This window comes from Anolis sagrei, chromosome 2 (genome assembly GCF_037176765.1).
Source record: "Anolis sagrei isolate rAnoSag1 chromosome 2, rAnoSag1.mat, whole genome shotgun sequence".
NCBI lineage: Eukaryota > Metazoa > Chordata > Lepidosauria > Squamata > Dactyloidae > Anolis > Anolis sagrei.
Window position 1 is genome coordinate 73,050,314 of NC_090022.1, and position 20,669 is coordinate 73,070,982.

At 40.3% G+C, this 20,669-nt stretch overlaps 1 protein-coding gene across 2 annotated transcripts in view; it reads left to right on the forward strand.

The window, feature by feature from the left end:
• Positions 1 to 20,154, forward strand: part of MST1 (macrophage stimulating 1) — a 31,255-nt gene extending 11,101 nt beyond the window's left edge. The window contains exons 8-18 of one of the 2 annotated variants that reach the window (XM_060765765.2): positions 1,147 to 1,309; positions 4,923 to 5,053; positions 6,000 to 6,102; positions 12,617 to 12,753; positions 13,556 to 13,591; positions 13,788 to 13,899; positions 14,294 to 14,371; positions 16,191 to 16,337; positions 17,127 to 17,233; positions 18,074 to 18,213; positions 18,578 to 20,154. In XM_060765765.2, coding sequence (XP_060621748.2) covers positions 1,147 to 1,309; positions 4,923 to 5,053; positions 6,000 to 6,102; positions 12,617 to 12,753; positions 13,556 to 13,591; positions 13,788 to 13,899; positions 14,294 to 14,371; positions 16,191 to 16,337; positions 17,127 to 17,233; positions 18,074 to 18,213; positions 18,578 to 18,739 — 1,316 coding nt within the window. In that variant the 3' untranslated portion in view covers positions 18,740 to 20,154. The remainder of the gene's footprint in view (positions 1 to 1,146; positions 1,310 to 4,922; positions 5,054 to 5,999; positions 6,103 to 12,616; positions 12,754 to 13,555; positions 13,592 to 13,787; positions 13,900 to 14,293; positions 14,372 to 16,190; positions 16,338 to 17,126; positions 17,234 to 18,073; positions 18,214 to 18,577) is intronic. The other variant, XM_060765766.2, reaches the window with a different exon arrangement.
• Positions 20,155 to 20,669: the final 515 nt, after the last annotated feature.

Below are 20,669 nucleotides of genomic sequence, written 5' to 3' on the forward strand. Positions count from 1 at the left end.
TCTCTATAGTGGTTACTTTTCCCAGAAAGAATAAGTTTGACTCATTTTAACCCATGTTTAATCTAAGTTTTAGGCAGTTCTTGGGTGAGAGGAACTAAGATGTCTGGATTTAGGGTGGGATATAAATATTTTAATAAATACATTTCATAAACTTCAGCCAAAATGAATCCACCTGATGTCTCTACAACCCATTCATAGAGTCATAGAGCTGGAGCACAAAATCAAAGCACTCCAACACCCTGCGAGGCAGCTTATTCCACTGCTGGACAACTCTGCCTGTCAGGAAGTGTTCTTCCTAATGTTTAGGTGGAATCTCTTTTCCTGCAATTTGAATTCATTTGGGCCTTGTCCTAATCTTTAGAACAGCAGAAAACAAGCTTAATCTCCATCAGTTTAGTTGAACAGATGACTGCAAGGAAGAAGAGATTTTGGCTAGGTGACCTTAAGGCAGCTTCCTTAAGGTGAGGCCCACTTTTGTCCTCTCCAGAATTCATGGGCCTTTCACCCCTCTTCTGTCACTTCCAAGAAATGTTCTGCGGCATTTCTGGGATCCAGAGACTTTGCTTAGAAACGTGGTGCATGGGGACTTCATGCTCTGTTAATGAAAACAATTACTTGGCTTTGGGCTGCAGTTGAACCCGTGCTGACAGCAGGGACCAATTCCAAAAGAAGACATAATGATCCAAAATAAGTTTTAAGGATATTAGAATGCACATCGGAACCTACAGTGAAAAAAATAAACTTACGTTCACACTTCAATTCACTTGACCACACAACTCTTTAACATCTTCCATCCAATAAATCCACGTTTTGCTGTGCTAAAAGGCATTGCTGAAATCATCTGGGTATGATGGTTTCCCTCCTTACTGCTGTAACGGTGAAAATATCAATTTTCTAACCTCAAATCATTTAAAAACAAACACAACATAAATATATACATTCAATATCCCCTTTTAAAAATATTATCTCTTTTTTCCTGCCCAAATCTGGCAAAGGTTTTGATATTATTTTTACAAACATGTGATGTGTGCTCAGGATGCATGTGATGTGTTTTTCACTTATGATGCATACTGCTTTGGTGTTAAGATTTAAATGATATAATTGTGATTTTATTTGTATGGGTTCTCCCATTTGCACCCATAAAAGCAGAGAAACGCCGACATCCAGCTACTACAACCAACTGCTTCAGGCTGAAAGGAGAAAACTACCGTGGCTCAGTGAATGTCACTACTTCAGGCATCCCCTGCCAACGCTGGGACTCACAGACACCCCACCGCCATCATTTCCTGCCTGAGAAATATGAGTGCAAGTAAGTACAGGGTCAATTGAGGGGGAAATATACACTGCTATAAAGAGAATACTTTGTTGTTGTTTGGGTCATTCCTGACCTATGCCAATCTGTGGTGTGTGGAAGACATCCCATTGGCTTCCTCTGAGTCTGAAAGGGTATGACTTTCTCAGGATTTCCCTGCAGGGATGTTATCCAACAACACTCCCCCCCCCCTCCCATAATCTCTAGACACTTTTAAAACAGAAAGGAAACAGTGTATGATAGATCAGATCCTACAATGCAGAAAGGACTTCTTGTCTGCACCTGTCATAAATTGTCAGAAAAGCGTTTCTTATGTGTCAGGAAATTGGGGTTGGGGAATGGCTAGAGAGTCTCTTCCAGGCTCGGGAATCACAATGAAGCTGGAGAAAAGGGTGACACATGTGGGATGGGATATGTCAGATTTACCTGTGCTGAATCACTTCAGTGATGTGGATTAAGGGGTGGTCTTGTGTGTGGACCCTTACCGAGCACTGATGTTTCTCTCCCAAAATACTGCTGCATGAGCTTTGTATGGTGATGTTTTTAATTAACTTAATCATTAGTAAAGGTAAAGACTTCCCCTAACATTAAGTCTAGTTGTGTCCGACTCTGCGGGGTGCTGCTTATCACCATTTCTAAGCTGAAGAGCTGGTGTTGTCCGTTGACACCTCCAAGGTCATGCGGCCAGCATGACTGCATGGAGTACCGTAACCTTCCCGCAGGAGTGGTACCTATTGATCTACTCACATTTGCATGTTTTTGAACTGCTAGGTTGGCAGAAGCCGGGCCTACCATTGAGAGCTCATCCCACTCTCTGGATTCGAACCGCCAACTTTTTGTTCAGCAAGTTCAGCAGCTCAGTGATTTAACCCATTGTGCCTCAGCGGGCCCCAAATTTTGGTATTCTTATATTAATTATTAAGAATACCAGATTTTCAAGATATCTTTGTTTTTCCTGTCATTTTTCCCTCATAGTAATTTCACTTTTGAAGTTGCGGTACTGCTAGTTTTTGAAGTTTTGGATTTCCGCAATGGAGAGTACTGAGATTGGAAGGAAAGCCCAGTATCCCCAAAGTGGTGTCTAGTTTTAGTTAGGAGATGTATTGGATTGTGATTTACGTGTAATATTGTGTATTATGTTTTTATGGTTTTGATTGTATACTGTGCACTGTATATTTTGTTGTAAACCGCGTTGAGTCGCCAGTTAGGCTGAGAAACGGCGGTATACAAGGACAGTAAATAAATAAATAAAATAAAAATAAATAGTTTAAAAGAGTGCCTTGGATCTATTCCAGACTAGAGGGATTGCAGGAAAAAGCCCATTATCCCCAAATATTTTTTCCAAGTTTTTTTTTTTAAATGGAGTAGCCGGGAACTGCACTTACCCGTGTGATAAATCTGAAAATGGATGATTTTGGGAGAAAAAGAACAATGTGTGATTGCATCTGAGAAATCATTTGCTTTCTAATGCAATGGGTCATAATGCCACAGTAATATAATGCTCCATCCCCCATGTGGGATAACATCCTAGGTTTCATCGCTGAGGAGGGATTCAAAGCCTGGCCTCCAGAGTTGTAATACAACACCCAAACCACGAATGCCAGTAAATCATTGCTAAGACGAAAGTTGGGAGAATTTTCTTTCCTGAGGTGGTTGTTACTGGCTTTAATACTGTATAAAAATTAAATTTTGCATCTAAAAGAATGTATCTCTTCATGGCAGGTGTTCAATAGCAGATATTCCACAGGTACAACTTTGAACACATTCTCATTCTAGGAAGCTAACCCTGCCAATTTTTCTACAGACGTTAAAGAGAAAGGTCTCCTTGTCAAGGAATGCAAACCTTACAGAGTCTCATAACAGACTGCTTAAACATACACTGAATATTTTGTGGCTCATTTACTTTTGCATAATTGAACAGTATATTACACTTCGGTGCCCCTAGTGGCACAGTGGGTTAAACCGCTGAGCTGCTGAACTTGCTGACCAAAAGATTAGCGGTTTGAATCCAGGGAGCTGGGTGAGCTCCTGCTGTTAGGCCCAGCTTCTGCCAGTCTAGCAGTTCGAAAACATGCAAATGAGAGTAGATCAATAGGTACTGCTCCGGCGGGAAGGTAACAGAGCTCCATGCAGTCATCCTGGCCACATGACCTTGGAAGTCTCTACGGACAACGCCAGTTCTTTGGCTTAGAAATAGAGATGAGCATCAACTTCCAGAGTCAGAGACAACTAGACTTAATGTCTGGGGAAAACCTTTACCTATATGACACTTCAGCAGGGACAATAAAAATTCCCCTAGTGTGTTGCGTTCATGCTCATGCGTGTGCTATCAAGTTGCTTGTCAACTCTAAGCAACCCCTTGAATTTCACAAGGTTTTCTTAGGTAAGGAATATAATGTATTTCGAACTGTGTACATATTTCAGCTGACTTCTTAAGTTTCTCACAAGTGCATAAAAACTTAAAAGCAATTCAATATATAAATGTAAAATCAAAAGGACAACACTTCGCTATATAATAATACCTACATAAAGCATTGTAATGCATTTTAATTTTTGTATTCTGCTTAAATTCTTTACTTAAAGCAGTACAAAATTTAATCTGATTTTAGCAGATGGTCAGGGCAAAAAGTGGGAGAAAGGAGGGGGAGTTATATAGCCTTCAAGGACATTACCCTGCAGCCAGACTAGAAAAAGTTCTGAGTGAATTTATAAAAGTGGGAGTAGATCAAATTCAAAGTGCTCTAGGAACCAATTATTTTAGCTTTGAAATCCACTGAGATCCTTTTTAAAAAATAGAATCATCTCATTAATTTTATTATTTTCTCTAGACCAAAATGTGAGGTCTGCTGCAAGGCAATGGCATAACAAGAAATTATTTACTAAAGATGCACTTTTTTGTTTCTTATATTTGAAAGGTCTTCTCTGATATATATTTTTGGGATGAGGAAGTAATGGAACTGATATATATTAGTCCCATTAATTTTGAGTTGACATCCACATTTCTAACATCAGCTTGAGAGTCTTGGCTCTTATGTCTATTAATTACATAAATCAAAAGTATATTAAAGTGAATAGTTTCCCCATTGTGTAGTAATATTGGGAAAATGAGGTAGCCAGGTTCCTGTGAAATGAAAGCATTTTGAGACTGCTAATGTTTTATGGACTTTACTGTGTTGGTAAACAATGTTTGCATCTTTCTGAATTAGTTACATGCATGGGGGCAAAACAGGTGCAACTCAGTCATTCCAGTCAACAATTTAGCAGCTGCTTTCTGAACAATGCTCACAACAGTTTTCAAAAGTATCCCCAAGTATTAAAGTTCCAAAAATCTTTCAGGATGTTGCTAGAGTCTATCCAATTATGACAAGAGTGTAGAAATGTGTCTGTCCAAAATTTCAGAAGCCCTTGAAGAAGTACAGCAAAACTAGTGTCATTACTGTGCTAGAGAGGCAGCATGAGGCAAGGAGCTATTAACATATTCATGCATCGCCTTGTCTTGGAGCTCCTGAATTGTAGAAGTTGCAGATTCCAGGTGATGTTGGAGCCCATCCAGGAGGGTCTGTGGAGCAAGGCTGGTCATGCTGTTGCTTCTCTCCCTTGCACCTTCTAGGGACCTAAAGGAGAACTATTGCCGCAACCCTGATGGTTCAGAGGCCCCCTGGTGCTTCACCACCTTGCCCAACCTGAGGATGGCCTTTTGCTTCCAGATCAAGCGCTGTGTTGATGACGTGGAGGTGGAAGGTGAGTGCTGGGTGGCCTAGTGGTTCCCAGCCAAGATCTAGTGTGAACCTTCCATCTGTGGCTCCTTTATTTCTCTTCTTCCTGTGGGGTGGACTGGATTCCTCATAATTTATATTATTATTAGGGTCTGAATATACATAGAGACAGAGAAGGCACACATATATCACAACAGGCATTTGTGTATGAGTGCATCTGCACTATTGAATCAATGCATTTTGACCACACTTTAACTGTCATGGCTCAATACTATGGAATCCTGAGATATGTGGTTTGGTGAGGCATTGGCAGAGAAGGCTGAAGACCTGGTAAAGCTACAACTCCCAGGGTTTCATAGCATTGAACCATGTTGATCAAAGCGAGGTCAGACGGCATTATTTCTATGGTGTAGAATTACAGAATGAAGGGTGGAGGATGAAGGCCCCCATGATATCCTACCTTTGTAAGGCAGTTTACAAAAAGACAGAACATACACTTCAAAAAGTATGGATTGTTACTTTTCAGAATTCTAGCTACACCATTTTGCATTCCTATTTTTATTGATCTGTTTGTTTTCCCCCCACCAATCAGCCACTGATCCGGTTTCCCCTTTAAGTATATAGGTATACTTTTGCAGATATTGGGATTTCCCTCAGCAAGCTGTCTCCTCCTTTTTGTGTGATTGATGTCATTTTAGCCATGGAAGGGAAACTGAGATTAGCCAGAAATCAAGTAGAGCAGGGGCTGATGAGAACCAAAGTAGTATACGGGTCTGAGTTTTGGATTAGGCCATTGAGAGAACAGGGATGTTCAGTGATGGAAACCCACCAGGAGGAAGGTGGAAGCAAACCCTTTCTGGATAAATCTTGCTAAGAAAAGCCTGTGATAGGCTCACCAGAACTCAGAGTAAACTGAAAGGCACAAAATAAGAGCAGGGAGTGGCATTCAATTGAGTCTTTTGTCCTCACAGACTGTTATCACGGAAACGGAGAGGAGTATCAAGGCACTGTTAGTAAAACCCGAAAAGGAATCACCTGTCAGAAGTGGAAAGACCAGTCGCCTCACAGACCCCAGTGAGTGAGTGTATGATGGGTTGTTCATTGTGGATGGAGGCTCTTTTTTCCTTCTCTGATGTTTGAACCTACATCAGCGGCAATAGGGTACACTTAGGCAGAAAAAATGAAACGCAAAGATACAGGATGGGTATCGACAACAGTCCATATGAGAAAGATCTTGGAGTTCATGGACAACAAGTTGAACATGAGCTGACAGTTAAGAACCATTGGTTTAGATAGAGGGAAGTCATGGTGCCTCTGTAGTTTCCTTTGGTTAGACCTCACCTGGAATCCTGTGTCCAGTTCTGGGCCCCAGAGTTCAAAAGAGATATTGACAAGCTGGAATGTGTCCAGAGGAGGGCAACTAAAATGATCAATGGACTCAAGACCATGTCCTATGAGGAGCATCTTGAAGAACTGGGCAGGTTTAGCCTGTAGGTTGAGAGGGGACATGATAGCCATATGTGAAAGGGTATTGTACAGAAGTGTTTATTATAATGTGTTTAAAACTGTATTTGTGTTTTATATTGGTTGCCTATGGCTGGAGCGGCCCAGCTGTGAGAGATATGTTGCCATGGAAACAAGGCAGAAGAAGAGGTGGGAGGAGCTTAGAGAGAAAAAGGTTTGAAAGTGACAGTTAAGTTTCAGTCAGGAGGAAGAGACCCTGAGAGAGAGCAGAGTCAGATAGGGACTCTGAGAGAGTAACAGAGTTAGGGAAGAGACTCTGAGGAGTGAAGAAGTGTAGAGTTAGTTTAGTGTTCGTGAATATTTCTTCAGCTAGGGAGCTGAAGGGTAAAACCTCGTTAGATTACTTTGGTTAAAAGAACTAACAGAGGCTTGTATGATTGCCAGTCGGTGGAAGACTGGAGTTCTATTATTTGATTCAGTATAGATCAAACAGTAAGAATATTCACAGCAGGGAACACTGAATAATAGACACCTTCACCAGAGCAAGAGTTTAAAAGTTGTAACATCAAAGGCTGAATTGTATCTCTACCAAGTCATATTGTAACCATCAAGTATATGCCAAGCATAACCTCTCCATATTGTAACCATCAAGTATATGCCAAGCTGAACATCTTTATATTGCAACCACAAGCTTTGTTCAACAATAAACTTGTTCTCTTTGTTATTTTAAAATCTGCCTCATCTCCATTGATTTTACGTTCGGTGCATTCCACTCTACAAAAATTACCTCACAACATAAACAGAGACAAACAGAGACTTTGATACCAGCGTCTCTATACATTATGGTGGCAGTTTAATTAGCATTTGACGGAGGTTCCTTACAGTATTTTGGTAATCCCATTTTGGTGGGATTAATACTTCTTCACATATTTTTGGTGGCAGACGACGGCGTTAATACTTCTTTACAATTTTTGGTGGCAGCGGCGGGATTCGTTTAACAACTAATCAAGTGCCTTAATATTAATTTAAGAATAAGTTGTGAGGTAAAAGTTGTTAGAATATGGCTACCAGGCGGCAGAGGAAGCTTGCTGAGGAAACAGAGGGAGACCAAAAAGCAAGTTCGGGCTCTGAGGCGGAAACAGAGCCAGTGCCTATGTCAGAAATGGCTTATAAGTACAAACTAGAGATGAAAAGATTGGAGATAGAGGCAAAACAAAGGGAAAGAGAGTTTGAAGAAAGACAGAAAGAGAGAGAACGGGAGATGGAGAGAGAGGCGAAACAAAGAGAATTTGAAGAGAAACAAAGAGAGAGAGAACTGGAGATGGAAGAAAGACGAAGAGAAAGAGAATTAGAACAGGAGTTAGAATTGAAGAGAATGGAGTTTGAGCTGCAGAAGCAAAGATTAGCTTTGTCTCAAACATCCAGTGACATCCAGGAAGGGAGATCTGGAGTGGATACCCCAGATTTAATGAAGAAATTCCCTAAATTTACCAAGGACGATGATCCAGAGAAATTTCTAATCTCTTTTGAGAGATGTTGTAGAGATTTTGGGGTGGCTAAGGAAAAATGGATGACATACCTTAGGCCTCAGATAAGTGGGAAACTCTTACAAATTTATGGACAAATGCCTGAAGAGTCTTATAGAGATTATGATTTGTTTAAAAAACAGATTCAACAAGAGTTTCGTTTAACTCCGGAATACTATAGATTTAAGTTCAGGACCCTAAAGAGAGATAAAACCCAAAGTTTTGCTCAGGTGGCCTCTAAATTGTCTCAACTGTTCGATAGTTGGATAAGGACGTCTGAGGTGGAAGATTACCAACAGCTGAGAGAACTTTTAAAGCTGGAACAATTTTTCCAATTAGTGCCTTATGATATTCGCTGGGTGATTCAGGATCGTAAACCATCCACTATTGTAGAGGCAGCGGTTATGGCAGATCGAATAACAACCCTAAAAGAAGGATTCAAAAGGGAAGATCTGCCAAGTGATAAAAGAACAAACAGGCAGCCATTTTATCAACAACAAACGCGCCCACAGCCAGAAAAGGGTTCTGACATAGAAAACACCATCTGGAGGAGGCAGGGTGTAACAGGACAAACTGCTCCTGAGGTAAAAAGAAGATGCTTTCAATGTGGAAAATGGGACCATATAAAGTATCAATGTCCCCTGTTAAGAAAAGAGAAAACAACCCTTTTTGTGAACAAAGTAAAAGAAACACCAAAGGCAGAACCAGATACTGTGTCAAAGAAGAGTTCAGATTCAGAGCCTCAAGAGAAACAATGTTTGTTCATCTTGTCAGGCAGCCCAACTAAAGATTACTTAGAAACCATTTCTATTAACAACAAAGACATGAAAGGACTTAGAGATACAGGCTCCGAAGTATGCATAGTGCACCCAGAAATAATACCTCAGAAATTTCAGCGGCCTACCTCTGAAATAAGATTAAAAGGTTTAGGACCTGCGATACCAACAGCAGTAGTGACTTTGCCAATAGAATATGGAGGATGGAAGGGTATGTGGGATTTTGCAGTCAGTCCTGACATACCATACAGATGTTTAATTGGAAATGATTTGGCTAAGAAGATTGAAAGCTGGAGGATGACGTGTGAGGAGGAAGAATATAACAACGAAAGCCATGATCAAAAAGCCATGTGTTTTGCCATACAACAAGATGGGAAGGAGAGTCCGGAAACCAGCGCTATGGTTGCTGAGCTTGTTAAGAAGACGGGAGGAGTTGAGGAAATTCGGCAGGAACAAGGAGCCGATGAATCTCTTAAACCTCTATTTGCTTTGGCTCAAAACCCCACAGTATTGGCAAAAGAACAGCCCTCCGAGTTTGTGTTAAAGAACGGTGTTTTATATAGAGAAACCAGGAATGTGGAGTCAACAGAAGAATCAGTGACAAGTAGTCAAATTGTAGTGCCTCAAAGTTTTAGAGAACAGCTGATGAGGGTGGCACACGAGAACCCTCAAGGTGGACATTTGGGTGTGAGGAAAACCACAAAGAGAATCACTAAGAACTTTTATTGGCCTGGCATGTTCCAGAAGATCAAAGAGTTTTGCCAGTCTTGTGACATCTGCCAAAGATTGAGTACTGGAAGGGATAAAATTAAAGCTCCTATGATCCCTATGCCAATAATTGGAGAGCCATTTTACAGAGTGGGCATTGACATAGTGGGTCCTCTTTGTAAACCAAGCAGACGTGGTTACCGATACATTTTAACCATGATTGACTACGCCACAAGATATCCAGAGGCTGTAGCTCTAACTAACATCGAGACAACAACGATTGCAAATGCACTGTTATCCATTTGGGGAAGAACTGGTTATCCTAGGGAATTGGTTTCAGATTTGGGAACCCAATTTACTTCCAGACTTATGTCAAAGTTGCTTGAGTTATGTGGTATCAGACACCTGACTTCAACAGCTTATCATCCACAGACAAATGGACTAGTTGAAAATATGAACAAGACTTTAGTCAAAATGATAAAGTCTTACAGTCAAGAGAAGCCATACGACTGGGACGTCAAATTGCAACAACTGTTATTCGCCTACAGGACCGTCCCTCATGACAGTACTGGCTACAGTCCATTTGAATTGCTATATGGAAGAAAAGCTCGTGGTCCATTAGACCTGATAAAGGAATATTGGGAGGAAAGTCCAGCTACAGATCCAGTTCCAGTGTCGGAGTATCTAAAAGATCTTCAAGCAACAATGCAACTAGCTAGGGACATTGCACAAGAACATTTACTTGCGGCTCAGCAGAGACAAAAAGACTATTATGATTCTACTGCTAAACCAAAGATCTTCAACATCGGAGATGAAGTTTTATTTTTATCTCTCAACAAAAACAACAAACTGCAATTAGATTGGTCGGGACCCTGGAAGATCATCAGGAAGCACAGCCAGATAAACTGTGATATTTATGATGAACATTCCAATGTAGAAAGAAGAGTCCATGTAAACATGCTAAAGCCTTATGTTGAAAGGTCTGCTAATGTATGTTTTGTTGTTTCGGAGGAAGAATCCTGTCCCTTTTCTTTTTGGGAGGGTGATCGTGAACAGTACAAAAATTTGGATCGGGTAGAAATGAACATAGAATTGTCCCAACCGCAGAGAAGAGAGGTTGTGGAAGTTTTGAGTAAATATAAAGACATATTTTCGGATTTGCCAGGAAAGGTCCAGGGAGTCCAGCATCAAATAAATACCGGTGATGCAACTCCTATAGTATCTCCACCCTACAGGGTCATGGGGAGAATTAATGAGTGTATTGAAAAGGAGATTAAAGAAATGTTGGACCTAGGTATTATTGTTCCATCAGTTAGCTCTTGGGCTTCACCCATAGTGTTAGTACAAAAGCCAGTTAGATGTAGAGGGTGAAGACAGACCTATTTTGTTTTTGAGTAAAAAATGGCATACTAATGAATATAGTATGTCAACAATTGAAAAAGAATGCTATGCCATTATCTGGTCAGTTAAGAAACTAAAACCATATTTGTGGGGGAGAAAGTTTACCTTACAAACGGACCATGCTCCATTAAGATGGCTAGATAATGTGAAAGGTACAAATAACAAATTGTTGAGATGGAGTTTATGTTTACAGGATTTTATATTTGAAATTAAACATGTTTCAGGTAAACGGAACATAGTTGCGGACGCCTTATCTAGGATTTCATAAGGTTAAAGGTTTGTATGTATGTGTAATTGAAATGTATTTAACCATAATATGTTTGCTTTCCAGAAATGTTGTATATGTATATATGGTTGGATAATATGTGGAATTATTTTTGCCATTCTGGGATTGAGAATGGTCCAAAAATAATTTTTCTGGGGGGGAAGGTGTACAGAAGTGTTTATTATAATGTGTTTAAAACTGTATTTGTGTTTTATATTGGTTGCCTATGGCTGGAGCGGCCCAGCTGTGAGAGATATGTTGCCATGGAAACAAGGCAGAAGAAGAGGTGGGAGGAGCTTAGAGAGAAAAAGGTTTGGAAGTGACAGTTAAGTTTCAGTCAGGAGGAAGAGACCCTGAGAGAGAGCAGAGTCAGATAGGGACTCTGAGAGAGTAACAGAGTTAGGGAAGAGACTCTGAGGAGTGAAGAAGTGTAGAGTTAGTTTAGTGTTCGTGAATATTTCTTCAGCTAGGGAGCTGAAGGGTAAAACCTCGTTAGATTACTTTGGTTAAAAGAACTAACAGAGGCTTGTATGATTGCCAGTCGGTGGAAGACTGAAGTTCTATTATTTGATTCAGTATAGATCAAACAGTAAGAATATTCACAGCAGGGAACACTGAATAATAGACACCTTCACCAGAGCAAGAGTTTAAAAGTTGTAACATCAAAGGCTGAATTGTATCTCTACCAAGTCATATTGTAACCATCAAGTATATGCCAAGCATAACCTCTCCATATTGTAACCATCAAGTATATGCCAAGCTGAACATCTTTATATTGCAACCAAAAGCTTTGTTCAACAATAAACTTGTTCTCTTTGTTATTTTAAAATCTGCCTCATCTCCATTGATTTTACGTTCGGTGCATTCCACTCTACAAAAATTACCTCACAACATAAACAGAGACAAACAGAGACTTTGATACCAGCGTCTCTATACATTATGGTGGCAGTTTAATTAGCATTTGACGGAGGTTCCTTACAGTATTTTGGTAATCCCATTTTGGTGGGATTAATACTTCTTCACATATTTTTGGTGGCAGACGACGGCGTTAATACTTCTTTACAGGTATCATAAGGAAGAGGGAGCAGACTTGTTTTCTGTTGCCTTTGAAACTAGGACTAGGAGCAGTGGGTTCAAACAAGAAAGGAGATTCCACCTGAACATTAGGAAGAACTTCCTGACCACACAAACTGTTCAACAGTGGAACTCTCTGCCTCGGAGTGTGGTGGAAGCTCCTTCCTTGGAAACTTTTAAGCAGAGCTGGATGGCCATCTGTTGGGGGAGCTTTGATTATGCTTTTCCTGCATGGCAGGGGGTTGGACTAGATGGCCAATCCCCTCTAACTCTGTTATTCTATGATTCTATGATTGGGCTTCAGTTGTAATAGAGAATGGTGATATGTCAAGTGACAGTATATTAAAGGGACAATTATTTTTCCTTCTTCTTAGGGTCTTCCCTGTCAAGTTCCCTACTGTGCGTCTTGAAGAGAATTATTGCCGCAACCCTGACAATGACAGCCATGGGCCCTGGTGCTACACTATGGACCGCAACACTCAGTTTGATTACTGTGCCATAAAACCATGTGGTAAGTATTTGAAAGACATAGCAATGGAGCAAAAGCACATTTATTTCCTTCAATCTGCAGAGGGTCAGAAGGAAGATGTATTTTGTTCTGGTCATGTGTGCCCCTCCAAAGATCTTTTCTGCACCCTCTGGGCTCTTTTGAGACAAGTGGCCATTGACATAACTTGCATGTAAACATGTGCTAGCAGTGTATTTATTTATGTTATTTATAACATTTATATTCTGCCCTTCTCACCCTGAAGGGGACTCAGGGCGAGCACAGCATATATACGGCAAACATTCAATGTCGGGGCAAGAATTCATATGAGCATACATAAACATTAAAAACATTTATCACAACACTAAAATACACCATTTAAAACTGTCTTGGTCATCTGCGTCAAATCTAAATTGGACTGATAAAATTTCCTAATGGACATACGATCAACATCATGTCATTTTTTAAAACGATTGTACAGATGTGAGAATTTCAGCAGATGTGGCTTGTCTTCAGTTTTCACTCTGACAAACCTATTATTTTGAGAACAAGGAAGGCCAGCTACCTCTTCTTTCATGTCTGACTAGTTATCCCTCTGTGCTGGTCATGTACTATAATAAAGTCTTGATTGATTGATTGATAGACTTGTCATCCTTCCATTAGAAGATTGATCAGTCGAACAGTAATTTGCATTTGGGAAAGGTTCCAACATCATAGCCTCTTTCAGTGAAGGCTTTTCAGTTGCTAGACATCAAGTACAGTCAGATGTAGAGAAATGCAGTGGTGGTCTTGCATGTGTGAACTCTCTCTCTGTTCTGTTTTGCAGCTGGTGACAAGAAGCCATCCATCCTACAAAACACAGGCGAGTGTTTTGCACATGATAATTGATCTGATTCTGTGACGTGAAAGCAGATCTGATGAAAAGGGAAGACCTAAAGGACAGGGTTTTTTCTATCATGGTCTTCTGGCTGCCACTCTGTCAATATGCTTTTAGAATCAAATTGTATTTAAGTCACAAAGACCTTGTACTTGACTTTGCTCTGACTTCTTGCTTGCAGAGAACGTGGTCTTTGACCAGTGTGGCAGGAGGGAGGACCGAGCGGAGTCACGGGTTCGTATTGTAGGAGGAACCCCTGGGAACTCACCTTGGACAGTCAGCATCCGCAATCGGTAAGGAGAAGGATGTAAGGGCCACTTGTGATGGAGTCCCAAGATGGCAGGGATTATAAAAAGCTCTGGCCTATGCTGTAAGGAGATAACTGACATGAGAATGATGCCTGAATGAATCTCTCTAGCATTACTATATATACTTGTGCATAAGCTGACCACATGTATAAGTCACGGACAGGTTTGGGAACCAAACTTATAGATTTTTTTTAATGACTTGTGCATAAGTCGAAGAGCACCAAGTGTTAATGGAGACATAGATGCGAGGAGGTCAACTGCTGTCTGGCTGTGAGAAAAGGTAATAGTGAGCCTTCAGGACAGTAACAATGCCTAAGGATGTTAGTGTTGTTTCAGGTTTTGCTTTCACTAACTTGATTTGGCTTTTTCTGATATTCAGAGAAGGAGTCCATTTCTGTGGAGGGTCACTGGTGAAGGAGCAGTGGGTCATTAGCACACGTCAGTGCTTCTCCTCTTGGTAAATGACTTCTTTGGCTTTTCTATATGAATTCTGTGTCACTAGATCATTTCCTTTGAGTCCCCTTGGGAAAGTGTACTATTTTCCAGTGGAGCATTATGCAGGGGAACACTGATTAGGTCAAGCTTACTTTGCTTGAAAATTGGACTGTTAGTCGTGTCACATGGATCATTTTTCCTGGATTGAAACAAACGCTATGAACAGCCTGTGTAAAGAAGCACCCTTATGACACTTCTTCCTAACTCAACTTCACTGAAGCACCTCAGTGTGCAGCAAGTCTGTTTGTTTCTGTCCCAGGGTCTTACTTAGAAAATGAACATCAGTTTCTAGTTCACTTTCCAGGGCCAGGAGCAAATGGTGGGCTCTAATTTTTAAAATAATGTTGTCCTCACATGTTTTAATATGCCATCATTGGCATATTAAGATCCGCACAGTAAAAGCAATGGTATTCCCCATAGTCACCTACAGATGTGAGAGCTGGACCTTAGGGAAGGTTGAGTGAAGGAAGAGAGATACTTTCGAACTGTGGTGTTAGAGGAAATTTCTGAGATTGCCTTGGACCGCCAGAAAATCCAACCAGTCCATACTTCAGGAAATAAAGCCCGACTGCTCATTGGAGGGAAGGATAGTAGAGGCAAAGATGAAGTGCTTTGGCTCTCATGAGAAGAAAGGAAAGCTTAGATAAGACAATTATGCTGAGGAAAATGGAACAAAAAAGGAAGAGGGGTCTACCAAGGGCAAGGTGGATGGATGACATGTTTAAAGTGACTAGATTGACCTTGAAGGAGCTGGGGGTGGTGATGGCCGACAGGGAGCTTTGGCGTAGGCTGGTCCATGAGGTCACGAAGAGTCGGAAATGACTGAACGAATGAACAACAACATTGGCTTTATCTGTTGTTTTTATTCCACTGACATTGATTTTTAAAATAATTTTATATATGTGTTGTCGAAGGATTTCATGGCCAGAATCACTGGGTTGTTGTGAGTTTTCCTGGCACTTCTCCTGCATCTATGGCAGGCATCCTCAGAAGTTGTGAGAAGAAAATGCTTCTGGAACATGGCCATACAGCCTGGAAAACTCACAACAACCCAATTTCAGATATGTTTACTATTGTTATGATTGTTAATCACTTGGCTCCTGTGTGCATAAAGGTGGGCTATACATTGGAAAATAAATTATAATAAATACATTTATGGGTTAGGTGATTGTCTATGATCTGACAGGGACCAAGTAAAAGGGAACTGCTGAAATGATAGTGTCCTATCCATACAAGAGGATTTCCCCACCAAGCATGAATCCAAGCTCCCTGGAGCAGAATGGGAGGCCGAATCCCTAGACAGAGGCTCCTTCTACTCTGTGAGATAAAATCCAGATTATTTGCTTTGCTGGATTATATGGCCATATAGACTCATATAATCCAGTTCAAAGCAGATAATGTGGATTATCTACTTTGATAATATGTATTATATGGCAGTGCAGAAGGTGCCGAGAGAGCACAACTCTAGAGTTAGCCAAGAAGGCTGCTTCTTATTCCAATTCTTAGGAGTGGCAGTGTGAAAAACACTTGTTTGGCTAGAGGGGTCCCTTATTGGGTCCCTGACATCAGTCTCCACAATCTGTTTCTAGGGAATTGCAGAAAACTAGTTTTACTTTGGGCAACTAGTTTTACTTTTAATACATTTGCTGAGATACTTCCAAGTGATGTAGTATTAGTAGCCAGGGTAGGAGCTGGGACCCAAAATTTGGCCCACTTTATATTCTTCTTATAACTAGCATTCTGGGAACCCCGTGACAACTGTGCCCTCCTGTTCTTGGCAGTGATGCGGACTTATCTGGTTATGAAGTCTGGCTTGGAACCCTCTTTAAGAATCCTGGTCCTAATGACCCTGACAAACAGGCCATTCCCATCAATAAGATTGTTTGTGGTCCTTCTGAATCTCTTCTGGTGATGCTGAAATTGGAAAGGTAAGTGGCCTCTTGGAGAAGGTATCCATGTCTCCTACAAAATGAAAGTGAATTCCACATTTTATATACTAAGACACAGACAACAGATGTTTTTCAGTTGCCGGCAGTAATTACATATTGTACTTCCAGTATTTGGAATCTGTGGTTGTTACTCCAGTTCAGGGAAAACCCTCCTTGTGTCTGAATAGATGTTATAAGATTTTCTAGCTCTGAGAAATAAATGTTGAGTACACTTTTACAAAAACACATTTTTGGTGTAATCATACTCCCCAAAGTTTGGAAACTTAGAGAAAGGAAGCTTGCAAGAAGGATATTTGTACTAGTACTACTAATACTACTACTACTACTACTACTACTACTACTAATAATAATAATAATAATAATAATAATACCCACCTCTCTCAAGGGCAGTTCGCACAGCCACCAAGATTCTGAAGTCTGATCATCAGTAACTAAAATTGTTGCATGGGCAAATTCCCTGCTGATACTCATAAGCAGGAATCATCGATGCAGCTATTTCAGGTGATCATCATAAGCAGACATATTTGTGTTAATTGACTCCAAGCAAACTTGCTTATCATGTATTATATGCAATAACTATGACTATAGCCAAGATCAACCTTTCAGCTGGATATTAAAAAGTAATTTTCTTCACAAGGTATCAGCGACACAAAATCAGTTAACCATGACATCATATAAAAGGAGTTGCTAATCTGCCATGTCTACCATGTGTCTAAAGAACATGTTTTTATATGACTGTTTGTGTGGTTTCTCTCTTTCTCTCTGCAGGCCAGCAATTCTGAATCAAAGGGTGGCACTCATCTGCCTCCCACCTGAGCGCTACATTGTGCCTGCAAACACACAGTGTGAGATTGCAGGATGGGGTGACACCCAAGGTACAGCCTGAGCAAATGATTAGAGAATGGTTGCAAGAAAAGATTATACACTTACTTATGATACTTGCTTAGTATGTTTATAAGAGAGGGGCAATAATATTATTCTATGAGTGTTTTGCAACCTCAGACAATTAAAATATGATATCATAACACAATATTATTTTTAAATGAGGGAAAAGAAAAAAAACTTTCATTTGGTGCCTAGATAACTCCGGAAAGGGACTCTGGAAAAGTTCTTAAGTTTCATATAGGAGAGTATAAAGTTTCAGTATCCTGGTCTCAAGGATTCAAGTCCCTTCAAAACTGAAGCCAACATCTTGAATTGGGACCAGGAAGAGTCACTGATCCTTGCCCAATACATTCTCCATCAGCAAATGTGCAGTGCTGTTTGGAGCAAATGAGGTTTTCAGATAATTTGCAAGATGAGCTATACATACAAAACTTGCAGTCATTTGAAGAGGGTTGTGATCTGGCACCCACTTTATCAGCCCCAAAGGTTCCTGTGCCATTGATACAGTAAAGTGATTGCAAAAGAAATGGAAATGTTATTTGTTCAGCTTGCATCTCCCAGGATCCTCCATCTAGCTACTATTCTGGCTGGAGCATTCTTGGAATTGTAGTTCAAAATGTAACACCTACCAAGCTTTGATGATTCTAATTAATTTTATTTCTCAACTGCAGTGCCTAATATTGGAGCTTTAATCTTTGTTCCTCACTACCTAACTGTGCCTCAGTCTCTTTGCTTATTTTGATATGGCCGAGTTTTAGTGGACCTATTCATGCGGTTTAGTGGTATGGATTCTTTGTGGGTCTGACTATATATCCACCCACCCTCAACAGGTACCGGTAACCCAAATGTCCTCAATGTGGCAAAGCTGCCAATCATGAGCAACCATGAATGCAAGATACTTCTCCGAGGTCGCCTGAAGGAGAGCGAGTTGTGTACAGCAGCCCTGCGTATAAGTGTGGGGGCCTGTGAGGTAATCGAGGGGCACTGGTAATAATTTGTGAAGTGAGGTTCAGGATGCTTTTGAGTGTAGTGATGCAACTAAAGCTATTTGGAAGTGAAAAGCAGGGAAAGCTTTGTTGAGCAACTGGGGGAAAGAAGAACAAGATCGGGAGGCAAAAAAAAAAACAAAAAAAAAAACACTTCCAGAGAGAGAAAGGAACTTGCTTGGCTGATGAAAATTAGGAAACAGTTATTTGAAATAAGAACTGGAGCACATGCCCCAGAAGCCAAAGATTCTTGTTACTGGGATGAGGAGAAAAAAACACCCCATATTGTTACTCTGACTTTCAGACTTGCTTTGCCTGAATAAAGTGTTTTGTTCGCTTGTGTTGTAGGGTGACTTTGGGGGCCCTTTAGCCTGCCTGACCCATGACTGCTGGGTGTTGGAAGGAGTGATCACCCCATCTCGGGTATGTGCTAGCAAGGACCGGCCTTCCACCTTCATCCGTGTCTCCCTTTATGTTGACTGGATCAACAAGGTGATGAAGCTGAGCTGAGCTTGCTGTTCATCCTGAATGAATTGCTGTTCATTCTCCTGCTTTTCTTAGTTTCACCCAAGAATGGCCTTGTTCTACTGTGTCTCAAAGGACCATCTGTCCTTACAATCCTCCAGGAAGGATCCATGTTACCAAAGGAGAAGACATTTTTGAACTCTAAGGGTATTTGTGCATATTGGAACAGGCAAAAGTACATGGGAAGCAAACATAACCAGTATTCATTTCTCTCTTACTCCTACAAGGATAGCTTTTCTTATGGTAATAGAGAGACAAGCATAGAACAGTACAATGCATTATAATATTCATTTTATTTTAATGTATTAGATTTGAAACTATTTCAGGGTCATTTCTTTGTTACTTTACTAGTATAAAGTGGTTTGAACATGGTGAAATAAGTGGTAAGAGCATATATATTATTTGCCTTTCAGCATCAAGTCCATTAAAATGCAGGTTGAATGCTCCTTATCCAAAATGTTTGGAGCAGAAGTATTCTGTATTTTGATTTTTTTCAGATTTTGGAATACTTGCATATACATCATGAGATACCTGGAGAGGGAACCCAAGTCTAAACACAAAATTGATTTATCTTTCACATATACCTTATTTGCATAGCCCAAAGGTATACACAGTATTTAAAAATAATTCTGTCTGTGATACAAATTTTGCATACACTGAAACATCAGAAAGTAAAGGTTTCACTTTCTTGGCTGCCCATGTGTACGATTTCAGATTTTGGCTAAAATAACCATATGATTGCCATCTGAATAGATCTATGCTCATTATGCTTATAATGGATGCTGCAATGAATATGTTACAATGACCAAGGAAAATGATTATCTTATACGGATGCCTGTGTGTTTTCACCACAGATTAAATATGGATCAGGATATATCAAATGTTAGCTAACAAAGCAATATAAAGCCTCTCAGTGTACATTTGCTAGGATGAGTATGAAAAGAAATCTACAGATGAAGTGTTCCTTATAAAATGCAAATCTTTACAGATTATGTTAAAACACTGTTAATTATGTTAATTTTAACATGTGTATGTGTATATGAAACGAAGAAGAGAAGATTCCCAGTGGCTATGCATTTTGTGTGCATGTATGTGTCTGTGTGCACACATGTGCTTCCAAGTTATCTGTCAACTGACAGTGGCCCCATGGTTTTCATAACGTTTTCTTAGCTAAGGAAAGCTGGTGCCTTACCAAGGAGTCAAACTGCATCAATTCAACAGTTTAGAAACATCCTTACATTTGTATAACTATTTATGTAAGCATAAGGTCTTTTTCAAGTGTCAAAGAGCCATCCAATATTTCTGTGGCCAAACACTGCTCCACCCTGATTTAGTGAATTGTACCCTTTCACTGAACAGAAGAACTGAATGTTTTGACAGTATTAAAAGTTTCTTCTACATGTGGTGGTGTGTGTATTCTTTTCTTCACAGGAGGCTCATTCTAATTTTGGAAGAGCTACAAAGGCCATACTCCTGCTTTGGGTGGTCAGAAGCAAGCTGCTTTTAATGACAGATTGGTGGTGGTTGTTGGTGTGTGTGTTCAAATCATTTCTGACTTGTGGCAACTCACAGAGTTTTCTTTAAATATGTGACTCACACAAGGTACGTTTCCATGGTTGAGCAAAGAACTGAACCCTGGTCTTCAAGTCATAGTTCAGTGCTCAAACCACAACACACTGCTGGCTCTCAATGACTGGTTAGGTGAGACCAAAGCAAAGCAGGTAAGATCAGATACTTGTGGAAAAGTGGCTAGAGTCCAGTGATGCAACTTTCAGGTCTGCAAAGAACAATTCAAGCCCACACAACAGTTTGCAGATCTTTATAACACTCATTAGCTATCAGCTATGTACTTGTTAAAATGCTTTCAAGCATCAGAGATGTTGGCTGAAAAATGTTGCAGGCTGGGTAGAGACCC